This window comes from Lissotriton vulgaris, chromosome 4_1 (assembly GCF_964263255.1).
Source record: "Lissotriton vulgaris chromosome 4_1, aLisVul1.2, whole genome shotgun sequence".
Lineage (NCBI taxonomy): Eukaryota > Metazoa > Chordata > Amphibia > Caudata > Salamandridae > Lissotriton > Lissotriton vulgaris.
The window spans coordinates 1,453,335,298-1,453,356,872 of record NC_141691.1 but is presented as its reverse complement, the minus strand read 5'-3'; the positions used below and the strand labels follow the sequence as shown (position 1 = coordinate 1,453,356,872).

The following is a 21,575-nucleotide window of genomic DNA, read 5'->3' as shown; positions in this document are numbered from 1 at the left end:
GAACCCTGGTTAGATGACTTTAGAATATATTCATGTTGGAAAAGAAGCCTTTGAAATTATTTAAGGGACATCAATTTCAGTTTTTCACTATTTATAGCCTTGAGGTTGCACTTATTGCCTATCTAATATTACTGAAACTGAAAGTACTTCATAAACACACTTCCTCTTTGGATTTCAGTATCTTTATGATGCCTGATTTGCATTTATTTTAATTACGTGCTCACTTGCAATAAGCCCACTTAACTTTAGCCATTGATTCTTGGTCCTTATTGTGTAGCCAAATGGGATACACAAATTTAAATTGTTTTGTTGAATGCTAACTCCTTTTGCCTCTCAGTCAACCAGAAAAATGTATTGGATGGAAATGGTAACCGTGTTCAACACACCATCACTGTTTTCTTCCATTTGGACAATGAACGTTCTATTTCTATCCAGTGGAATGTGTGGTCAAAGCATTCAGCCATGTTTGTCCAGTTCCTTGGTTACTGCTTTGGCACATTTCGATGTGGGTGGGAGTTACCAGCACACACTTGGAATTAGATGTGGTGACTGTCTAATATAGTGGATAAAAAGTTTGAAACAGCAGAACTTAGAAGCAGTTTGAAACAGACATTTATTTGCGTCTGGTAAAAACCTAATTTTCAGAAAATCCACTCAGCCCTTACATGACACACTCAACAGTGTATTCCACAATTGCCATACTCTGTCAATCCTGCTGCAAACCACACAAAACAAGGGAGTCAATAAAAATTGAAGACAACTTTTATATTTGATACACATTTTAACGCAACTTGAAGTACGAGAAATGCATTTGCACAGAACAAACAAGCCATACCAGTCATAAAAAACACCTAACAGTCATAAACCGAGATTAGAAAAGTGGGTAATTTTGCAATTTGATGCTAAACTTAATTTACTGGCTCGCTAACTACTGCGCTGATTGTATGTGAATAAGGGCTGAGAAGAGCAGCAATGACGTAGTTGCGGCGTACAACCTGATTAGCCTTGAAGATCACCTGGAAAAGAAACAGAAAGCGACATTAAAGTACTAACAAATTCAAGGTAAGTGAAAAAATATGTGAAATGCTTCGTAGCTGCACCCCAAGCGGGGTCCTATCCTTGGGTTATCATCTTAAACATAAATAGAATTCTTAGTGTAACAATCACTTTCCAGACATTTCTTGCAATAGTTTCTTGATTTCATATTATTTACTTCTTAAATTGGAATTTGCATGTTTGGAATCATTTATTGGCATTTTTTATTAATTTGAGTGCCTAATTTTTTATTAGTAGACTAAAACAGTTGCTAGGCCTAGGTGTGGACATTTCCCCATGAATTTTGCTTGAAATCCTGCCCCATCTCACAGATTACCTTCAGTAGGGACATGGTGTCTGAAAAACTAACATTTTAATTCGCAAATCCGAGCAATCACATACATTACTATTCCACCACAGAATGTTTTAGTGCACATGGACAGTTTTAAAAAAGCAATAAAGTCCATTCAGCATAAATTGCAGATTACCAAGTTATTTAAAAAAAAAAATTATTAATACATCACCATAACGGAGAAATTTCCATTTATATTTCGACATATACACCCCTTTCACGTCCCACCTACTTGTGAATCGGAAAAAGATCTTAAAAGCCTTTTTGTGAATCCCAACAAATTTTGCAACTATTAAAAGAGCTTTCGTACTTAAACAAAAGCTCTTCTGCCACTGCAAACCTTAAATGGCCGGTAGAGCCAGCTATGGAGTGCTCTAAGGCTATTAGAACATTCTGCCCCGAGAGGGAACATTTTTCTAATTTGTAAAAACAAACAGCCTGATTCATCATACTCCCGTTTTGCGGGGCCCTAATAGCGATTCATAGCGAATCGCTATTAAGGACTCGCAAAACGGGATTCATGTAGAAATTGCATGAAGAAATGCGATTCCTACATATTCCTTATTTGCGATTAGCAAATTGCTAATCGCAAATAAGGAATAACTCGCCATTCATTCCTATGGCCAAAAGGCCCATAGGAATGAATGGGGAGTATTCCTTATTTGCGATTAGCAATTTGCTAATCGCAAATAAGATAGCGATTTGAAGGGTGCCAGGGGTGTCCAAAGGACACCCTGTAGCACCCCTCAAATGAAATTTTACACAGGTGTTGCACACACACATGTCCAAAGGACATGTGTGTGTGTAACATGCAACTCAGAAAAATGCATTTAAATGCATTTTTCTGAGTTTTCGCAATTTACCACGAGGTCTGACCTCGCGGTAAATAGCGGCAAGAAATTGCGAATTCGCAAAATTAAATTGGATGTTGAATTGCATTTAAGGAATCTCAAATAGAGATTCCTTAAATGTCATTCCTCGCAAAATTGCGAGATCGCAATTAGCGATTTTTACATTTGGGATGCTGAATCCCAAATGCAAAAATCGCTCTTGCAAAGGGCCAGATTCTCAGAATCTGGCCCTTTGCGAGCGCTATTTTCTTTGATGAATCGAGCGGAAAGGCCTTTCGGAGCCCAAGGGGCTTTACATCCCCTCGGGCTCCGAGAGACCTTTGTTCACAGCAACAACTGTGAAATAAAATAAACATTGGAACGTTGCTCTACGGGGTTCTACCAGCCATTAGAAGCCCGGAGCACTCCATTGTTTTCAATGTTCTAATATAGCCTTATAGCCCGCCGTAGAGGGTTATACCGGCTATTAAAAGGCCCTCTCCAGCGTTATAGGCCCCGAGCCGAAGGTGAGGACCTTTAACAAGGGAGAGGGACTTTAATAGCAGTATAGCCCATCTACGAAGGGCTATAAGGCTATTAGAACATTCTGTCATTAGAGGACAGAATGTTCTAACAAAAAAAAAAAAGCCTTTTGGGAGCGTGAGGGGATTGGAATCCCCTCAGGTTCCCTGAAGCCTTTGTTCACAGCCAGAGCTGTGAACAAAGAAACATTGGACTGTTGGAGCACCAGGCTTATACCAGCCATTATAAGCCCAGGGCACTCTATTGTCTTCAATGGAGCTCCCAACATTCCAATGTTCTAATTAATATTATGTTAATAATCTTTCAGCTGGGGTACTAGTGCTATACAACTGTTTGTAACGTGCACTCATTGGGTTCTCTCAGCAGTATTACTAAACATACACTACACGTTGGTTCGATAGCACAGTACATATCACATGTAACCATAACATGATTAGAAGGGCCCCTGCATTCCCTGGCAAGACAAAATATATATACAAGGAGTCATCTGACTGCAAGAGAAAGTTCTGAGGTAATCTTGAATAAGTAAATGTAGGTAGTTAGCCTGTAAGGTAATGGGTAGTATAGGTTAGCTGAGGATAGTAGGTGATGAGGCCAAAATATGTAGTTATGGAGCAGAAAGAATTTGCTTATGCAAGACAGAGACTGACAGGCCACCAAGAAGTTTGATAACTAGGGAGAAAAATTTGACATCCTGCATTTTGTACATAAGCAGATGTATGGAAGAAATGGAGAGATTGAAGGTTTTCAAAGTAGAATTAATTTTCCTAGGCAAATGAGTGAAGTCGAGATCGAGGGATATGTTGCAGCTGTTGACAAGTTTGGTGATAGCTATGACTTAGCTCAGAGTTTTTTACTGAGTGGGGAAGGGCTATCACTGGGATGAAAGTAGATTTTAGTGATGAACTGCGCGAGGCTCATTTCACTGTCAAACTAGAATTTACATTTGTGGGCAGAAGAGTTGGGTGTGTTAGTGCATATTGGAAAGGAGATGAAAAGCATACAGTTTTTGGAAATGCACAGAACGGAATAGATGTGGTTTTCGTTTCTGGCAGAGATCAGCTGTGGACACTGCATGCGGCTGGCTAATCGCTGTCAGCATAGCAAGGACTAGAGGACTAATTTTAACTTGTTGTTATCCAATTCAGGATTACGCTAGAGTCTTGTTCACTGGAACATAGAACGGGGATTTCGAGGGCATCGTTCTACTCACTGTGTATCCTGAAACATGTCTTGAGCTGTCATGGCACTCTGACGTCATTGCATCCATGCGTCACGCTGTATCTTTTGTTCACGCATGTCAGAATGGCAGCCATCTTTCCACTGTAATTGGTCTCCAAGCAATGAAGCCTAACTATACAATGTGGAAAATATTGGACTGTGGCACATACTTTGCTGGAACAGGATCCTCAAGTGCTTCATATATCTGAAACTCAGAGCCTCACTTCCTGCCTCACCCAAGTCAGATATACATGTAGATCTTGATTATTGGTATGGCATGCTGGTACATTACAAAATGTACCATTCTATCTATTTTCATTACCCCCACAATCTTCTCTATTCTAGTGTGTCACCTTTTCAACCATTTGGGACAGATTTACAAGAAACGAACACATCTGTACGGATGCGTCAGTTTCCCTGTGCCTCTATGCTAATCCCTTACGCCACAATGGATGCGCTGTATTTACTGTTTACTGCTGATGCATCTGTTGGTGCAAAGTCTCACATTGCTGGAGTCGTGTTGCAAGCACGATGCAACCCCAGCAATACACAGGGAGGCCTATTCCCAATACACAGTGTCACTTCTAACACCTGCTCCAAGCAGATGCAGGGTTTCGCAGCAGTTGCGTCCTAGAAGTGGCGCAGTGAAATCTTGTATACTTCACTTTGTCACTTCTATGAGGCTTTCCTGCCTGGTAACGCCCACCCAGCATACATTATACCTGACGCAGATATTATGTGGCGCAGGGCTTTCAATAGTGACACATCTCCTTAAATGCGTCACGGTGTAACTTAGGCGCAATGTGGTGCATTGTTTACACCGCGGCTGCGTCACAAAAAGTGACACAACAGCGGTGCGAAAATATTGCAAGGGGCTTGTAAATTTGCCCGTTAGTGTGTACATTTAACTGTCCTTGTAAACAATGGCTACTGAACAAAATGTGATTCAGCCTCTGCCATTCATACAGCTTCCTGGTAAACCTCCCTTGAGGTGGAGTGGCGGAGAGTTTTTGAGAACTACCTCATTGCCATCGATGTCAGTAAATATGAAGGCATATGATGTACTGCCCAACCATTTAGGGGAGACTGGCTAACACGTTTCTGACAATTTGTCTGACATGGTAGCACCTCAATCTGGCTTGGTATACGAGAATATAGGATTGGTATTGTGACGCTGTGGCCCAGAACGAGAAACAATATTCGGATGAACCATCCATATTTTCAGAGCAACACAATTTCTTGAAACCGAAGAAGGGAAGGGAGGAGACTATTGAAGAATTAAAATGCCATCTTTATGTATCTAAGTTGCTGAGTGAAACTGAGTATTTTGTTGACATTTACTTAATTTGGCAGAACATAGGCTATACTTGGATACAGAGGAGGGGACTAGCAACCTGCAAGGTGCCCAATCTAACTATTGTTTATGCACTGCTCTCCAATCGCAGCCCTGTGACGAGGATCTCCCCCCGACTCCCCCAATGAATCCCCTGTGGTCCAGGGACAAATGAATGAGAGTGCCTCACCTGAAGTTCTCAATAACAGCATTTGTCCACCTTTAGCTAAGAGGAAGCCTCAATCGAAGCACACTGGCACCGCCAAATTCCCAATTAATTCCCAAAGGAACTGTGACTACCCTAACCTCTTGGGTTACTTCAAACTTGGATAGTGGCCATAAATTTGGCAAACATAGGGACACCATCACACAGTGTGTTGCTCCACTAGTGGAAAGGCTTCATTGAGTCTGTTGTGTCAGATTTATCCAAGACCATTGTGACTGTTAATGTAGCTAATAACTCTCTTCTCTTTGCAGACTCTGGTTCCTCTGCCACTTCCAACATAACCAGTCATGTGTATTCGTACCATCCCTGCTCTACGCTGATGATTCAGTATCACTGTCCCAAACAGCCAACAGTCTTAAAGTGCTTGTTGACCTTTTTCTTAGCTTCATGGATGAGCTGCAGCTGGATACCAATATCACGAAAACACATTATATGGTATGTGGGAGGCAATCACCAAAACCCATGGCCATCGCCATTAGGAGGAAGACGGTTTCCAGTGTGCCTGCATTTTCTTACCTGGGGTTTACATCCTTGATAGGGAGTAAACCCATTTTGCCCTTACTGAAAATATACCAACTGAAATGTATTCCTGTACTGTTGTGTGGTGCTGCAATTTAAGGGTACAGCAACTGTAAGGCCACCAGCAAGAGGAGAACCGTTTCTGCAGGAAACCTCTGGGTTTGGGTCTAAACAGTCCATAGCCACTGGCCAATGTTCGCGATCGCAAAGAACCCAAAACCTCAGGATTTCTGCTTTTCTTCACAGTATGGGCTCCACTATCTCAGCCAAGGGTCCAGGACCTGGGCAGACTGCCCTTATGGATCAGAAAATTACTCCAGCAAAGGGCAACAGGGCTCAGGCAGGTCCATTTGCAGGTCCAGTGCAACAGGTCAGCTCAGAAGTTGCAGGGAGGCGTCTGGAGCTCGTTGTGTCCATGTTGCTGAAAGCAGGATGGCAACCACCTGACTCTTGGAGCCACTCTTGTAGTCATGGGATCAAGCAGCAAGGCAGGCCTCAAGCAGCAGGGCAGTCCTCTGAGAGTACAAGGCAAGCTTCAAGCAGCAGAGCAGTCCTCTGAAGTACAAAACAGTCCTTTTGGGAGTCCTCTGCAGGTCCGGGAGTGAACTGAGTTTGTCTGAGGGTCCAATATTTATACTTGGTGCCAGCTTTGAAGTAGTAGAAACTTCTCGAGTTCCCTTACATTTGGTTCTAGAATTTCATTCCTTGCCCTGCCCAGGCTCTAAGATGTCTCAGCTGACAAATGACTGGTGTCATGTCCTTTGTAAGGGAATTGAGGCAGCCCCTTTGAAATGTAAGTGGGGTGGAGAACATCTCTGCTCCTCCCATCCTAGCAGAATGGCCCATCCTGCCAACATCAAGGCCCCTTTTGTCTCACTGGGAGGAATACACAAAAAGGACAACTGTCAACTACAACTAGTCATGTAGCCCAGGAGACAGGCTTCAGGCACCAATTGGTTAGGACAAGAAAATTCCAATTTCGTAAAAGGGCCATTTTCAGAAATGCAATTTAAAATCTGACTTTACCATTAAAGAGATATTTAAATTACAAACCATTTCAGACTCAACATGCCATTTCTACCTGTTCCTAAACAAGAGTTACAACATATTACTTATAATAAGGTAACGCAATGTTATAGTATGGGAAAGGTAGGCCTCACAGTAGTGAAAATATAATTTAAGAGTTTTCCACTACCAGGACATGTAAAAGGTAAAGTACATGTTCAACATTTTAAATACTCTGCTCCTTATGCTAGTGGCTGGTTAAGTCAATTTGGCAGTTTAAAACTGCACACAGGCTGCAATGGCTGGCCTGAAACATGTTTTGAAGTGCCTCTTAAGTGGGTTGCACAATTTGTGCTACAGGCCCACCAGTAGCATTTAATTTACAGGCCCTGGGTACATGTAGTACCACTTTACTAGGGACGTATAACTGTATTAAATGTATCAATCTGATGGAGGACAATTTTATTATGTTTTAAGGAGTAAGAAGAAGCACTTTAACACTGGTTAATAGTGGCAAAGTGCACAGCCAGTGTTAAAGTGTGCAAAGTCCTAAAGCCAACAAAAACAAATAGCAACAACAGGAGGCGAGTAGACAAACTGTTTGGGGAAGACCACGTCACAGACTGTCAAATCTAACAACAGGAAACTGGTTTGTAAACTGTTAACGCATTGCAATGCAATAGTCGTTACTTGTTTCCTTAACTGGTGAAAGGTTTTGGCGGTCGTGATGGATACAGGGATGTTGTTTGAGATCCTGGGTGCAGTGATGAAAAAGGGCCGCTGCCTTGTTTTTTTCTTGTTTACACTTTTTAGTCTGAAGCCTGTTGTGTACTGGCTGAGGGTGTAAAAAAAGTCACAAGAAATGGTAAGGTGTCTGCACGATAAAAGGGGGTCCTGGTTGTGATGGTTTTGCAAATTATGGAGCTGGTTTTAAATATGGTGCGGAACGGCAAGGGGAGACAAAGGAGTTCCGTCAGGATGAGGACAATCCAATCATACTTACACTGGATGAGACATTCTGCAAAGTGTAGAATGACTTTGAGGGGTGTCAGTGTGGAGTCTAGGAGGCCAGGGAAAAGACTACTAGGATGATCCAGATGCAAGAGTATAAGAGCTTGAACAACAGTTCTAAATTCGTACCAGTAAGAAACAGTTTCATTTTCTTTAAAAGAGTAAACTGTTACAAGGCTGTCTTTGTTTTTTGGCAGTGTGTTTCTTACGGGTGAAGTCACTGTCTAAGGGGAATCAAAGTAACTTGACTTTCAGTGAAAGTTGGGGTTTGAAGCAATCAAGGTTTATGTCATTGAGACCAGGTTTGTACTGTTTCTTGCTTGTTGTTCTTGGCAAATACTAGGTATTCTGTCTTGATTAGGCGAGGTTCAGGTAGGCACTGGACCTCTAGATCTGGATGATGTGCACCCTGTGTTTGAGATGCTGGCTGTCTGAAGCAGGTGCAACATTCATCAAGTAGAGTTGTGTATATCATCGGCATATTGGTGAATATTGATATTGTCATCTGTGAGTAGAGCATCAATCATTGATGTAATGTGTTGTTGCTGTTTTGTTTGTTTGAACGTGCATAACCTGAGTATTTGTAAAGCCATGGTCACCCAAGTGGATCTTGGCACTAACAGATGTTTATTTCTACCCAACTCAATGGTACTCAGTTTATCGACCTCGGAAGTATTAAAGGCTGAGTGGACCCGTTGGGTTCAGAACCTGTGACTATGAGGTAGAACACAGGCCCCTACAAGTGGACACATTAGAACCGGGATTAGAACCAATGACCATGAGGTCGAATAGAGGCCCCTACAGTGGACGCATTGGTCCACTAAACCACAGAACTCAGCTAGCAGGGAAGTGGTTTTGAAGCTCAGTAGGAAAGATTTGAGGCTCAGATGGACTATTCCTAACTCCAGCAAGATGCTGTGATAAGTTTTCAGCATAACAAGGAATCACCTGTCACAAAGGTTTAGGATGGCATGTCCATGTTTATGGACCTCCCTTAAGGAGATTGGTAGATTTACACCAACAAGTAAAAGAGTTAAATGCAGCCCAAGAGAGAGTAAGCTTGTCCTCCAAAGTACCTGAGCGGAAGTATAAAGGTGTAGACATCTAGAGCATCATATTGGTTAAGATCGATAAGTAGATTTTGAACCATGTGATCTTGAATGCCAATGAAAAGCGTGTTGCCTTAAATATCTTAAAACAGTGGTATCTCTTGAGCTAGGATGTCTGATTGGATCATAGAGATGGAAGTGGCAAGAGTATATGGGACCCCAACACAGGATACAGAGTCACTGTAGGCACAGGCAGGGTAGGTTGAGGTGGAACAGGCATCTAGGCACCACTGATGCAGAATGTTGAAGAACTGTAGAGTACTATCTTTCTGAGATGACAATCTGTGATTTTAGGCAGATGATAGGTTTAATGCCAGTGAGAATGATCTCCGACTGCGATTCTGTCCTGGAGTAGTCTGAATATGATATTCACGTTATTCTCCTTTTTTCATCTTGTTGACCCATTCAACTGATAGGTAGAAGGGCCTATAAGGTGATGATTTCCTCAATGTCAAGCACCTCCTAAATAAATATATTGTGTTTGACTGCGACCTGACAGACTTCAACATACTTACCGTGCTTGATGTCGGCACTTGACAGTAAACATATCACCATGTATCCCACCTTGGATAGCATGGATCTCAATATCAAAGTGCTGTGTCCGCGTTCCTTTCCTGGATACTCCTAAAGAGGAATCCCTGGAAATTGTGGAAAAAACTGTGGTGGAGGAGCACCATCTCCATGACCCTCAGAACTTCTGGCATATCCTCCTTCATGCCTCTGCTAGACCTCCACCGGTCTCTGTAACTTGATCTTCTCCCTGTCCTTCATACCCAGGATATTTCCTGACAAATTTGGCAATAGTATAGATGAGATGAAGTGAGAAGGCACACAATACATACAGCATGAGGGTCTGTTTGGACTTTCTTTCTTCCCCAAGCTGGCAACTTCACAAAAAGGGAAGGCTCTTTGTAAAGACAAAAACGTTTCCTTTTGGTAATCAGTAAAAATGTACTCTTTGTCTCTAAAGACGCTGCATGAAGATGTTTTTGAAAGGTAAGAATAAAACAACTTTTGAAAGGTCAAGCTCAGTTCTTCAGGATTCTGTCACCAGGAGCCAGAAAAAAGAATTTGCTCAACTGCTGCCTACAGGGCGTGATAGGACACTGGTGGCAATTTTTCCAGCCTTTCAGATTTCAATCTATTAGGCTACATTGTCCCTATTTCTTTTCTCCCTTCCAATATAAAAGGACAGTGAAAACGTTTTCTTGTTTTCATATTATTAGTAGTTGGCACCTATGTGGGACTTTTGACAACAGAAAACCTAAAGGAAGATGCCCTGGAGTCCAGGGGCAGCAGTCAAAGGTAAGCACAGTGGGGCTGGGCGGGGGCGGTGAGGGGACGAGGCGGGGTGGGAGGGGGGAACCGATAGAATACGGAATAGGTATAATAAATAAATAAATAATACCTATTCTGTTGTCTGTCGACTCCCCTTTTCACCCCCCGGCCCCACTGCCACCCCATGCTTACATTTGCTGCCCGCCGCTGCTGGAGTCTCAAGTTAAGGAAGCTGGGTGCCCGGTACTATTTCTGTAAGGACAATTGGGGCAGTAGGCTGTTAGAATGCAATCAATAAACTTAAGATGTTTCATGTAAAGTCAGCTTAGTCAAACCAAGCAACTTTTGGCCACAGGCTAGGGCGGACTGAAGACACTTCCTCAGACAACATCCTAAGGGGATCTTCAAATCTAAGTGCAACCAACTCCACCTCCAAGAATGGATTTTTTTTTCTATTTCAGGAACATTGGCTGGTTCGAAGTATAACTGTAAAATGCGTATATGATAAATGTATTCATAATGAGTACAATATTGATAGAAGTTGGTGTTGCAACCCAGTATATTATAGACTCTTGAGAGGATTTTCACGCTTGTCCATGTTAATATGCCCCATAGAATGGTTTCCATGATGGAAAGGAAAATCTGCAGACCGGGATGTGCACTTTTCACTTGACATCAACTGTTCTGAAAAGCATCTGTTTTCTGACCAAGCATTAAAAGGAAGAAGTGTATGGCTGGAAAACTACCAATTTCATAGATTTCAATGCACACCATTGATGAATTTTTGTACCTCTCCTAAAGCAGATACATCTAAAAAAATATATAAATGTAAGCCTTTGAGTAGTAGACAAAGGAACATATTAACAAGGACAATCGATAATTATCGCTAAACACACATGGAGCGTTTTTAAATAACTCTGTCTATCGCTGTTTTCACTTTGCCGTGTTCGCAGCAAATCAGCAATGCTTAGCACTTAGGCGAAGTAAAACACAGGGACAGACGGCAATAATCAAGATTACAGAGGGAAATCCAGCGATAATGTCAGAGAAGCTTGCTAATAGGGGAGTGTGGCTTTAAGCTGTCAATCCACCTCCCAGTGTGAAGATAGCTAAGTAAAGTTGAAAGCAGGCGTTACAATCCGGCGATAACCGCAGTTAGCGTGGCTTTTCTTATCACTGGGGCCGCATTGTAAATAGTGCGATGTTGAGTTTGCATCGTATATCATGCAGTCATTGCGAGGAACGCCCACTTTGCATGTCATTAGCGATAATAATCGCTTATTAGCGATAATAATCGCTGACATGCAAAGTGGAGTAAAAACGACTACCAACTCAAGGAAACATGCACTAGTGTGTCCTTGATAATAGTGAGAGATTTTCATCGCCACTTTTCGGCTGAAAATGGCCGCTAAAGCAGTGATATTAGGTTTGATATTATGGCCCTTAGCCTCAGGGCAGGTCTTAGGAACTGAAAAGCAGCCCTTCTGCTATGGCTAAAAAGCTCTAACCAGCCCTGCTCTCTTCGTCTCCTCGATCTGCTCCAAGGCTCCAGCCCGCCGGGGAAATGTCCGTGGAATATAAGTCCTGCCCAGCCTGGACTGGACTGGACAGACTCCTTTTTAATAATCGAACCCAAATTGTATTGGAAATACAATTCTAGAATGCTGAACATGGTACGACTGGAAAGTTTGTGGTAAAAAATAATGACATGTTTTCTTGGACACAGAAACAGCATAATGAGTTACATGCCTCAGTTTGTTTTGAAGTCTCAGGTGATGCTGAAGGCACAGTATACCACTTACTTGCACATTTTCGTAGAATGGGGTGATGCTCGCTTTCTTCCAGTACGCCCATGAGCAAATTTTAACTTTGTAAAGTCCTTCGCCAATTTCTTCGTTAGTTAAAAGATCCGAAATCTCACCTATTGTTGATGTTTTCCTGTTTAATACAAAAAATATAGACATATGTGTTTGTATGCATAGTACTCCTGTAATATTTATCTGAATCCGAGTTATTACTGAACAAAATCAAAAAGTTGATAAATTATATGACGTATTACATTATCAGCATTATTATGTTAGGTATAATCCCGAATTACTATGTCCACAACTAGGATGGTGGTTAATTTTGCAAAGACTCGTAGCTTCCCCATCAACATTACATAAATAGTATGAACACTATTGGCCGAATATCGGAAACACTTCTGCATTCACAAATCCTGTTCGCCATATATTCACAGAGTTGCAATCGCAAAAGTGTTATATGCAATACACTTACAGCCTGATTCATGTAGCTAAATTGCACTCGCAAAGGGCCAGATTCTCAGAATCTGGCCCTTTGCGAGCGCTATTTTTGCATTTGGTATTCATGATACCAAATGCAAAAATCGCTATTTAAGAATTCGCATATTTGCGTGGAATGGCATTTAAGGAATCTCTAATAGAGATTCCTTAAATGCTATTCATGACACACAACAAAATAGCGATTTTGGACTTTTGGGGCCGCTATTTACCGACAGGTCAGACCTGTCGGTAAATAGCAAAAACTCCGAAAAATGCTTTTAAAAGCATTTTTCAAAGTTGCATGTAGCACACACACATGTCCTTTGGACATGTGTGTGCGCAACACCAGTCCAAAAGTGCATTTTAGGGGTGCTACAGGGCGTCCTTTGGACACCCCTGTCACCCTTAAAATCGCTATCTCAGTTGCGAGTAGCAAATTGCTACTCGCAAATCCCCATTCATTCCAATGGGCCTCTTGGCCCATAGGAATGAATGGGGAGTATTTGCGAGTAGCAAATTGCTACTCGCAAATAAAGAACATGTAGGAATCGCTATTTAAGTAGCAATTCCTACATGAATGCCGTTTTGCGTGTCCTCAATAGCGAATCGCTATGATTCGCTATTAGGGACACGCAAAACGGCCGGTACATGAATCAGGCTGTTAGGGGCTTATGTACAGGGCCCCTCCACCACCAGAGCATCACTTTTTGCGATGCTCTAGTGGCACTGGGTCCTGCTCCATATTTACAAGGCAGTTGCTTAACGCGGCCTTGTGAATATCATTCCCTTTGACGTAGATCTCAGCATTAAATTGGGTGCTCCCAGCAACACCTCTGGCTTGCCCAGGAGAGGTATAAGGGTGGCGCAACAAGGAGAAATACTTTTATTCCTCCTCATTTTTTGCTCTTTTGATTTGTGCTGCATTCTGCAGTGCACACCGAAGGAGAAAAACACCATGAATAATTGTTTCTGTGTAGGAAGGTGTCCCTTCCTGCACAACAATCATCCTTGCAATGCAGACACCCTGGCACCATGGTGCAAGCTTGTCTGCGTTGGCGCTCGGTGCTGTTTGTGCACCAACCAGCACAGTGATGAGTACAGGAATGCGCCGTATTCTTGTGAATATGACGCAGATCGGGAAAGCAAAATTGCTTTTGGCACCATTTGGAATGCAAGTAGGGGAGGGTTAAAGAAGGAAGCAATATTGGGTGGGTTTAATTTGAGACCACGAAACAACAGATTACTGTTTGTTGCATTCACATGGTGCAGCGGTGAGGAGGAGATGGGAAGGTATAACGACTAGGAACAGTATTTAGTATGTGCAGGTACAAATGATTATGGAGGTTTTGGGGAAGTTTTCATGACATGGGGGACAGTTTGGTAGACACTGGGTGGCATTGAGTTCCACTGGAGGAGCTTTTGGTTGATGTTGTACATTTAGTATTTTCATTCACAATGTTAAGTAAGACAATGTTTGGGATTTAAGAGGCACAGGTGTATGTATAATTGTTTGTACCGAACTTGTATGGATATAGAGTGTAAGATGTTGTGAGATACAGCAGTTTTTGCTTTACGTCTAAAGTGGTAATATATTAATTGTGGTTTTTATTTTGAATTTATAGGTACCCCTGAGGAATTGGGTCAAAGCGAATACAGCTGCCTGGGCTGAATATGTATTTCAACATGATACTAAAAAGGCCTGGATAGGCATTATTTGAGCATTTGAAACAAATGGGAAAATAAGCAGACTTGTATGTCCATGGAGAAGGCAAAGAGAAAGTTATGAAATTAAACATGGACTAAAAATGGATTAAAATGGATGATTTAACTAATGATTGAGTCTTTTTAATATTTACCGAATTGACTGTGCGACTGGTGGATGGAGCGTAATGTAGCTCCACATGGTATGAATTCACACATCCCTCTGTGCCATGCCTACCAAGCACTGCATGTGGTATAGGTAAGTCATCCCCATGGAAGGACTTACCACCCTAAGGCAGGGTGCACTATACCGATGTGTGGGTATATCTCCAGTAGTGGATGCGTTCCTGTGAGATCTAAGCTCACCCATAGATATTACAAGTTTACAGGGACGCCATGATGAGTACATGGGACACTCATGGTGACAAGTTCTCCAGCTACATGATGGCTTCCATGTACGCCAAGGTGTTATCTACTAAACACCTCCTGTTGATAAACCCACACAGATGTCAAGGCTGGATTTATTAATAAATGCACTCAGAGAGCACCTTGGAGGTACCCCCTGAAAACCTAAGTGGAAGTAATATCACACACCCTTAGACCCTAATGAAATCACTGGATATTACATCATATGACCTTTGACCAGGAATGACGTACAGGAAGCAGTGTCAAATGGCCTTAACCATGAAGACATCCCAATAATTCACAAAGCTGAAGTTCTATGATAACTGCATGAACAATTTAACATAACACAAGATCATGTCGATTTTGGATACCACCTATATTAGGTTGCTAACATGATCTTTGAAAGTGGTAGGACGTAATGCCCTAATTTGTAGCATGCAAATGAGCCAGACTTCTTCTATGATGGCTCAGATGAGGGTTGGGTTCTCCCCTACAAGAAAAGTTTATACAACATGGGATTAACTTGTGCATTTATAAGGACAATTTTCACCTACATTTGCAAAAATAGCTGTAGGATCTGAAATGGTACTTGTGAGAAAATGAATTATCAATTGCGTTGGATGGTAGTCCACCAGAAGTAGTAATGTCACTAACTTGTCAGGTCCAATCAAAGGTGTCGTTAATTTAAACATGAGCTAAATCCCTTGTAGTTATGGCACAGAACAGACATGCTTAACTTAGAGACATATGCAAAGCATTTAAAAGTAATTAAACAGTTAACATGTTAAAAACACAACACAGTAAAAATTCCACAAAAATGTATGAAAATAGGGAAAATGTTACTAAATAAAATGACAACAAAATCACAAACATTAATCAAGGACCATTGAAAAGGGTTTAAGTCCGAGTCTGAAAATGGACTTCGTCATTTTCCTGAGAAAAAACTCTTCCCTGCCTGGGACAATCTTGAAAGTCAATCTAATTCTGTGTAACTGCAAACCGGATACTTTTCACGGTAATTACTCGAAGATTTTGAGAAACCGTTTTGAAAAAAATCACCAAATTTCTTTTGGTACCCACACAACCACAAGTGTACACTCCTAAGCCCTCTCCCAACCAGGACCCCATGGGTGCACATATTTGTTTATAGAGACTCCCAGGGTCAGTCAGAGGGCAACAGCAAAGTTCACTCCTGGTCCAGTTGCCCCTGGCCTGCTGGGATTCTTCATAAATATTTTCTCATCAGATTTTTTTGTTCTTGGAACCACCTGTGGGATCAGCCATTCTGATCTTTGGGAATCAGCCATTCTGATCCTTGGAGATCAGGATTGTTGTCCTTCGGCCTAAAGTAGACGGTGCTCCAACCTCCTCAGGTCCTTCTCATGGGTCACAGATGCCAAGTGCAGCAAGTTCGGTCTACCTGGTATCCTTTTGCAAGTCCAGCAGGTCCAGCTTTGTAGGGTTCACAAGCTTGTGGGTTAAGAACACCCTAAGACACTCCTTGTCCTTCTCTGGCCAATGAAATAATGGTTCAGAGTCCCTGATCTTTCTACTTTCGTAATAGTTCCTGTTTGCTTTACTTTCAAAGTGGCCCAAAAGCACTGTATCATGGCAAATTCAAGATGGTGAAGATCTTCGTCGATACTAAACTTCGACTATGTGGCTGGGGGTAAAAGTGGGAAGTGTACAATAGTAATACTAGTGTCCTCCCACATCTAACAGTAAAACCTAATTTGATGCAACAAATAACAAACCCAGACACAAAAATCTGGTAGGACAAAAGCAGGGTCCATCACCAACCAGACAGGGGATGCATAAGCATTACCCTGGCATCCTGTTTGCTCTCTTTGAAGAGTGCACACCTTTTCACGTGCATTAGACAGTTCTGTCATGCAGGATTTGACACTGTGGTGTCAACAGGAGGGCACGTGCCTCCACATGCATAAACTACTGAGCTCAGAGGAGTCATATCTGTCCATTCTGGTCATCCTATTATGTGCTCTTGGGAGGAATATCACACCTTATTAAGTCCAATTACAGGCTGGGAGAAACTGGAGAGGTGACTTTCGGTTAATATTTTTTTAAAATCTGACTGCACCACTGAAATGGGCTTTTAATAACTATTACTATTAGTTGTTGAATTATTTGTTTAGCTGGTCCCATTACCGAAATGCTTTATTAGGGCTTAATTCACAAAGGTAAACTTATACATTTGTGTAATTCTACTCTTTTTGGGTATTCACAAAAAAACTATTTAATAGTAACGTTATGACTCCGGAGACTCCCCAGTAGGGATGAGAACCCTGCACATATGAAGATATGTCTGTCCTATCTTTATATATGTGGAGTTCTCTGCCCCAATGGCAGAGGCTCTGCAGTCACACAGTTATTATTAAATTGCTGGTTTGTGAATACCTAAAAAAAGTAAACTTACACAAAAGAGTAAGTTTACCTTTGTGAATTGGGCCCATAGTACTTTGATTTTCTACATAGAACAGATAGGCCTGCAATAGTGACAACATCTTTTAGGGCATTGTCACTCTAGGACATGGTAACATTAATTTTCTACAGATTTGACTTGTAAATACTATGCACCCTACTTGTGTGTTACAGGCCTGCACAGGGGTGACTTACTAATAATTAAAATGGAGGCTTTTACTAGTGAAAAAGGGTTATTTTAACAGGTCGCACCACAGATTTTACACTGCTGTGGCAAGTTTCAGAGGTAGGCCACTGGTGAATTGTACAATAAGTGTTGCAGTCCACAGGTGAATTTTAAAATGTAATTCCTTGGGTCTGTTTCCACACCATATATTATGGTCTTATAGAAAAGTTAAATACATCAATCAGGGATTAGCCAATTTCTCCATGTTTTGGGGATCAGAGCACATAGACTGGGCACTGGGCAACAGTGTCCCAGTGTGCAGAGTCTAAAAGCCAGCAACGAAATTCAGCAAAAAGGGGCATTTAATGAAAGTACTCATTAAATAGTGATGTCCTTTCATGGTGTGCCAAGCTTATGAAATCTGACGCTCCTTAGGAATTGACCCCATTGTTCTCAAAATTTCCTATAGATACATTGTCAAAAATTACCTTCATTGTGCCAGAGGCATTTTCATGGGTGCCCCCTTAAGCCAAAAATTGCAAAAAAAATGCCAGTGTCAGAATTTTGCAATTAATACCATCTTAATATATTATTAGTGACCCTTATGTAAAAATGTAACTTAGTATGTCATGGCATGTATTTTGTCATGGTTGCACCCTTCAGCCATGGTTTTCCTTTTTTATCCCAAGAAGTACCTCCAGTGAACCTGTGCCTGTATTTTGCTACAGGTAGTCCAAGAATGTTCTCAAGCATACCAGCATTCTTCCACACATGCCCCATATGCCGCAATTACACCCGGTACCAATATTTATTATGGGTGCCCATTGTGCCAAAAATTACTTATAGACCGCCATTGTGCCAGTATTTAGTCAGAGCTGCCTCTCATGCCAATAATTGCCTCAGGTACGCCTGTGAGAGCATTATGCCATAGGTGACTATGTAAGGTTTTATATGCCCGGGCCAACTGCAGACTCACATGTATAACACCATATTGCCACTCATGCCAATTCATTCATTCTCAGTCTCTCTTGCACTCACTCTTACTCACTTCATATAATAGACTTATTTTCACTTACATAAACACACGCCCACAAATGCCCACAAATACACACACTCACATACAAATACACTCTTACCCGCAAGCACCGACCACAATATAAATTTAGGATTTTCTTTTTTTACTTACATCATCTGCCACTGCAGATCTCATTTCAGTTCCTGGTGCTTTATGTTTTTTATTACACGAATAGTGAATAACAAGTTAGTATTCACTATCAGTGTAATGACAAAATGGGATGGAAACCAGACATTTATATGACACGATTGTAAACTAAAACATCACCATCCCTAGAAACTGGCCAGTGCGAGGTATCAATTTTCAGAATTCTGTATCGGTTCTGCCTTGCCCGATCCAATTATTCATGGATGCGTCCCATGGTATCTAAAGCCCCAAACTTATTTTGTATACGTTTAGATAGTTAAGCATATATTCATGCCGATTAGTTAATAAAAAGCAACTGCAATGAAAATGCTATTTTACCTGGGTGCTCTGGCCACTATAAGGCATGCAGGCCGGTGCCACCCGCCAGCCCAGGGCAGTGCCACCCGCCAGCCAAACAATGTTTTGGGTATTTTGTACTGAAGTATCTTCGAACTATTAAGGCAGAGCTGCTTTTGTGAGAAAAAAACCCAGAGATGGCAGATCCATGGTGCAAGGAAAATCTGTTAGAACTTTTGTTTTCCCAAAGCCAGCCGCAAAGGGGGGCGTGGCTTCAGCGCCGGAGAGCGAGGACGGAATCCCCGTGAGCTCCGTGGTGGACCGGACTCGCAGATGCCTTGAAAACCTTTCTCGCCGCATTTCTGAGCAGCTGTCTACTTTACAGCGTCGTCGGAAGGTGTGGGGATCATGTTGAGACTATCGGTGGCTGATTCCATGCCGTACATCGCCGTATTTTAATACCGGTAATTTTTTTGTCTCTGGAGACGCGGGTGGCCGCCATTTTGAGCCGCCGTTTCCCGAGTCTCTCATTCAGCCTGTCTTGCGCTTTACCGCTTCTACTACTTCATAAACTGTTAGCGATGCTGAGATTTCCTCTTGTGCCATAACCAATGCTGATGTCTGCTAGTTTCATGACGATATTAAGCTTTAAGCAGCTTTCTTTCACTCTATGTGAAGTAACATGGCCTCCATTTTAGATATGCTTTACCTGACGAGACTGTTTGCTCTAAGCTAGTCAATGCTTTTACAATGAAGATAAATGTGGATTTTACTACAAAGTTGTGCTTTTAAATTGTTTTGACCTATGGAGGAGACTCTCTTGAAGGTTCTTTAATCTCTCTTCGACAGATGTTGTGACGAATAATCCGAATAACTCGACCTCGTTCTCTCACATTCACTCAAGTGTTTTCTTTTGCGTGCAGTTACATCATTTATCACTACTTCTTGTGCTGGGGTCTTGTGCTCCTATTGCTGCGTTAGTCTCCCCGCGGATGGGAAGACTACACAAGCAGTATAGGTTCCGGTGGTGTTCGTACAGTATACATCACTGAGTACCTACCATTACTGTACTTTTTTCTTTGCACATTACCTTGATAACAAAATGGCGAACGTCTCACCTACTCCAAAATTGTCTCAGACTGGCACCAAACCGAAGAGACCCAAGAATGACCCACCCTCCCCCATTCAGTCTTCTTCTAACCCTGTCCTAGACTCCATTTTGGAAGAGGTTCGTGGTCTCCAACCGTTCATGTCTGCCACAAACGAAAAGCTTAAGCAGATTGAGGAGCGCTGGGTTGTTATGGAGGGCAAGGTGTTGAATTTGGACCAGAGAGTGAGCAATATCCAGAATGCCTCTGTTAAAATTCCCATGCTGGAACAAGCGATCCACAAATTGAAACAAACTGCACACTGAGGACCGTAATCGTAGGAACAATCTACGCGTTTATAGTATTCTGGAGAACGTTGAGGGTCCAGACATGGTGTCTTTCATCCGTAAATTCCTACAGGAACGTTTGGATCTCCAGGCTTCATCTCATCCCCTAAACATACAGAGAGCTCACCGTTTAGGTCGTTTGAATTCCAACTCTTCCAAACCACAGGGTATTATTATGCTTTTCCTTGAGTTTACAGAGTTAATGTCTGTCTTGAAGGCAGCTAGGCTTAAACGGCGTCTCCAATGGTCAGTCACAACATCTTTATCTCACAGGATCTTTCGTCTGCCACGAATGCTTTTAACCCTGTCCTAGACTCCATTTTGGAAGAGGTTCGTGGTCTCCAACCGTTCATGTCTGCCACAAACGAAAAGCTTAAGCAGATTGAGGAGCGCTGGGTTGTTATGGAGGGCAAGGTGTTGAATTTGGACCAGAGAGTGAGCAATATCCAGAATGCCTCTGTTAAAATTCCCATGCTGGAACAAGCGATCCACAAATTGAAACAAACTGCACACTGAGGACCGTAATCGTAGGAACAATCTACGCGTTTATAGTATTCTGGAGAACGTTGAGGGTCCAGACATGGTGTCTTTCATCCGTAAATTCCTACAGGAACTTTTGGATCTCCAGGCTTCATCTCATCCCCTAAACATACAGAGAGCTCACCGTTTAGGTCGTTTGAATTCCAACTCTTCCAAACCACAGGGTATTATTATGCTTTTCCTTGAGTTTACAGAGTTAATGTCTGTCTTGAAGGCAGCTAGGCTTAAACGGCGTCTCCAATGGTCAGTCACAACATCTTTATCTCACAGGATCTTTCATCTGCCACGAATGCTCGACGTAAGGAATTTTTGAACCTTCGTCCTCGGATGAGACAGTTGAACATTCAATATGGAATTCTGAATCTGTGCTTCTGCCAAATAACGCACAATGGCCATACCAGCTCCTTTGATGATGAGTGTCTCTTCCTCCAACATGGACACTGCTAATTAGTGTCTCCCTTCCTATGGTCTTCATTGTAGCATTTCTTGTCTCCACTTTGGTCTCTATTGAATTTTTCTCCTAGTTTCTGCCTCCTTTTCTGTGATTCCGCTTTTTCATCTTTTTTATGTTTTTCTTCACGTATATGTCCTTTCATTGGCAGCCCGTGGGGATGTGTCCCCTCTTTGGTGTACCTACGCCCCTGTTG

The 21,575-nt window shown here is 42.1% G+C and overlaps 1 protein-coding gene across 1 annotated transcript in view; it reads right to left on the bottom strand.

Moving 5' to 3' along the window:
- Positions 1 to 746: 746 nt before the first annotated feature.
- The window catches only part of LOC147724098 (transthyretin-like), a 64,461-nt gene continuing 43,632 nt past the window's right edge, over positions 747 to 21,575 (bottom strand). Inside the window, exons 3-4 of the mRNA XM_086965677.1 lie at positions 12,265 to 12,400; positions 747 to 1,016 (exon numbers count right to left, since the gene is read on the bottom strand). Of these exons, the coding sequence (XP_086821803.1) occupies positions 909 to 1,016; positions 12,265 to 12,400 (244 nt within the window). The 3' untranslated portion in view covers positions 747 to 908. The remainder of the gene's footprint in view (positions 1,017 to 12,264; positions 12,401 to 21,575) is intronic.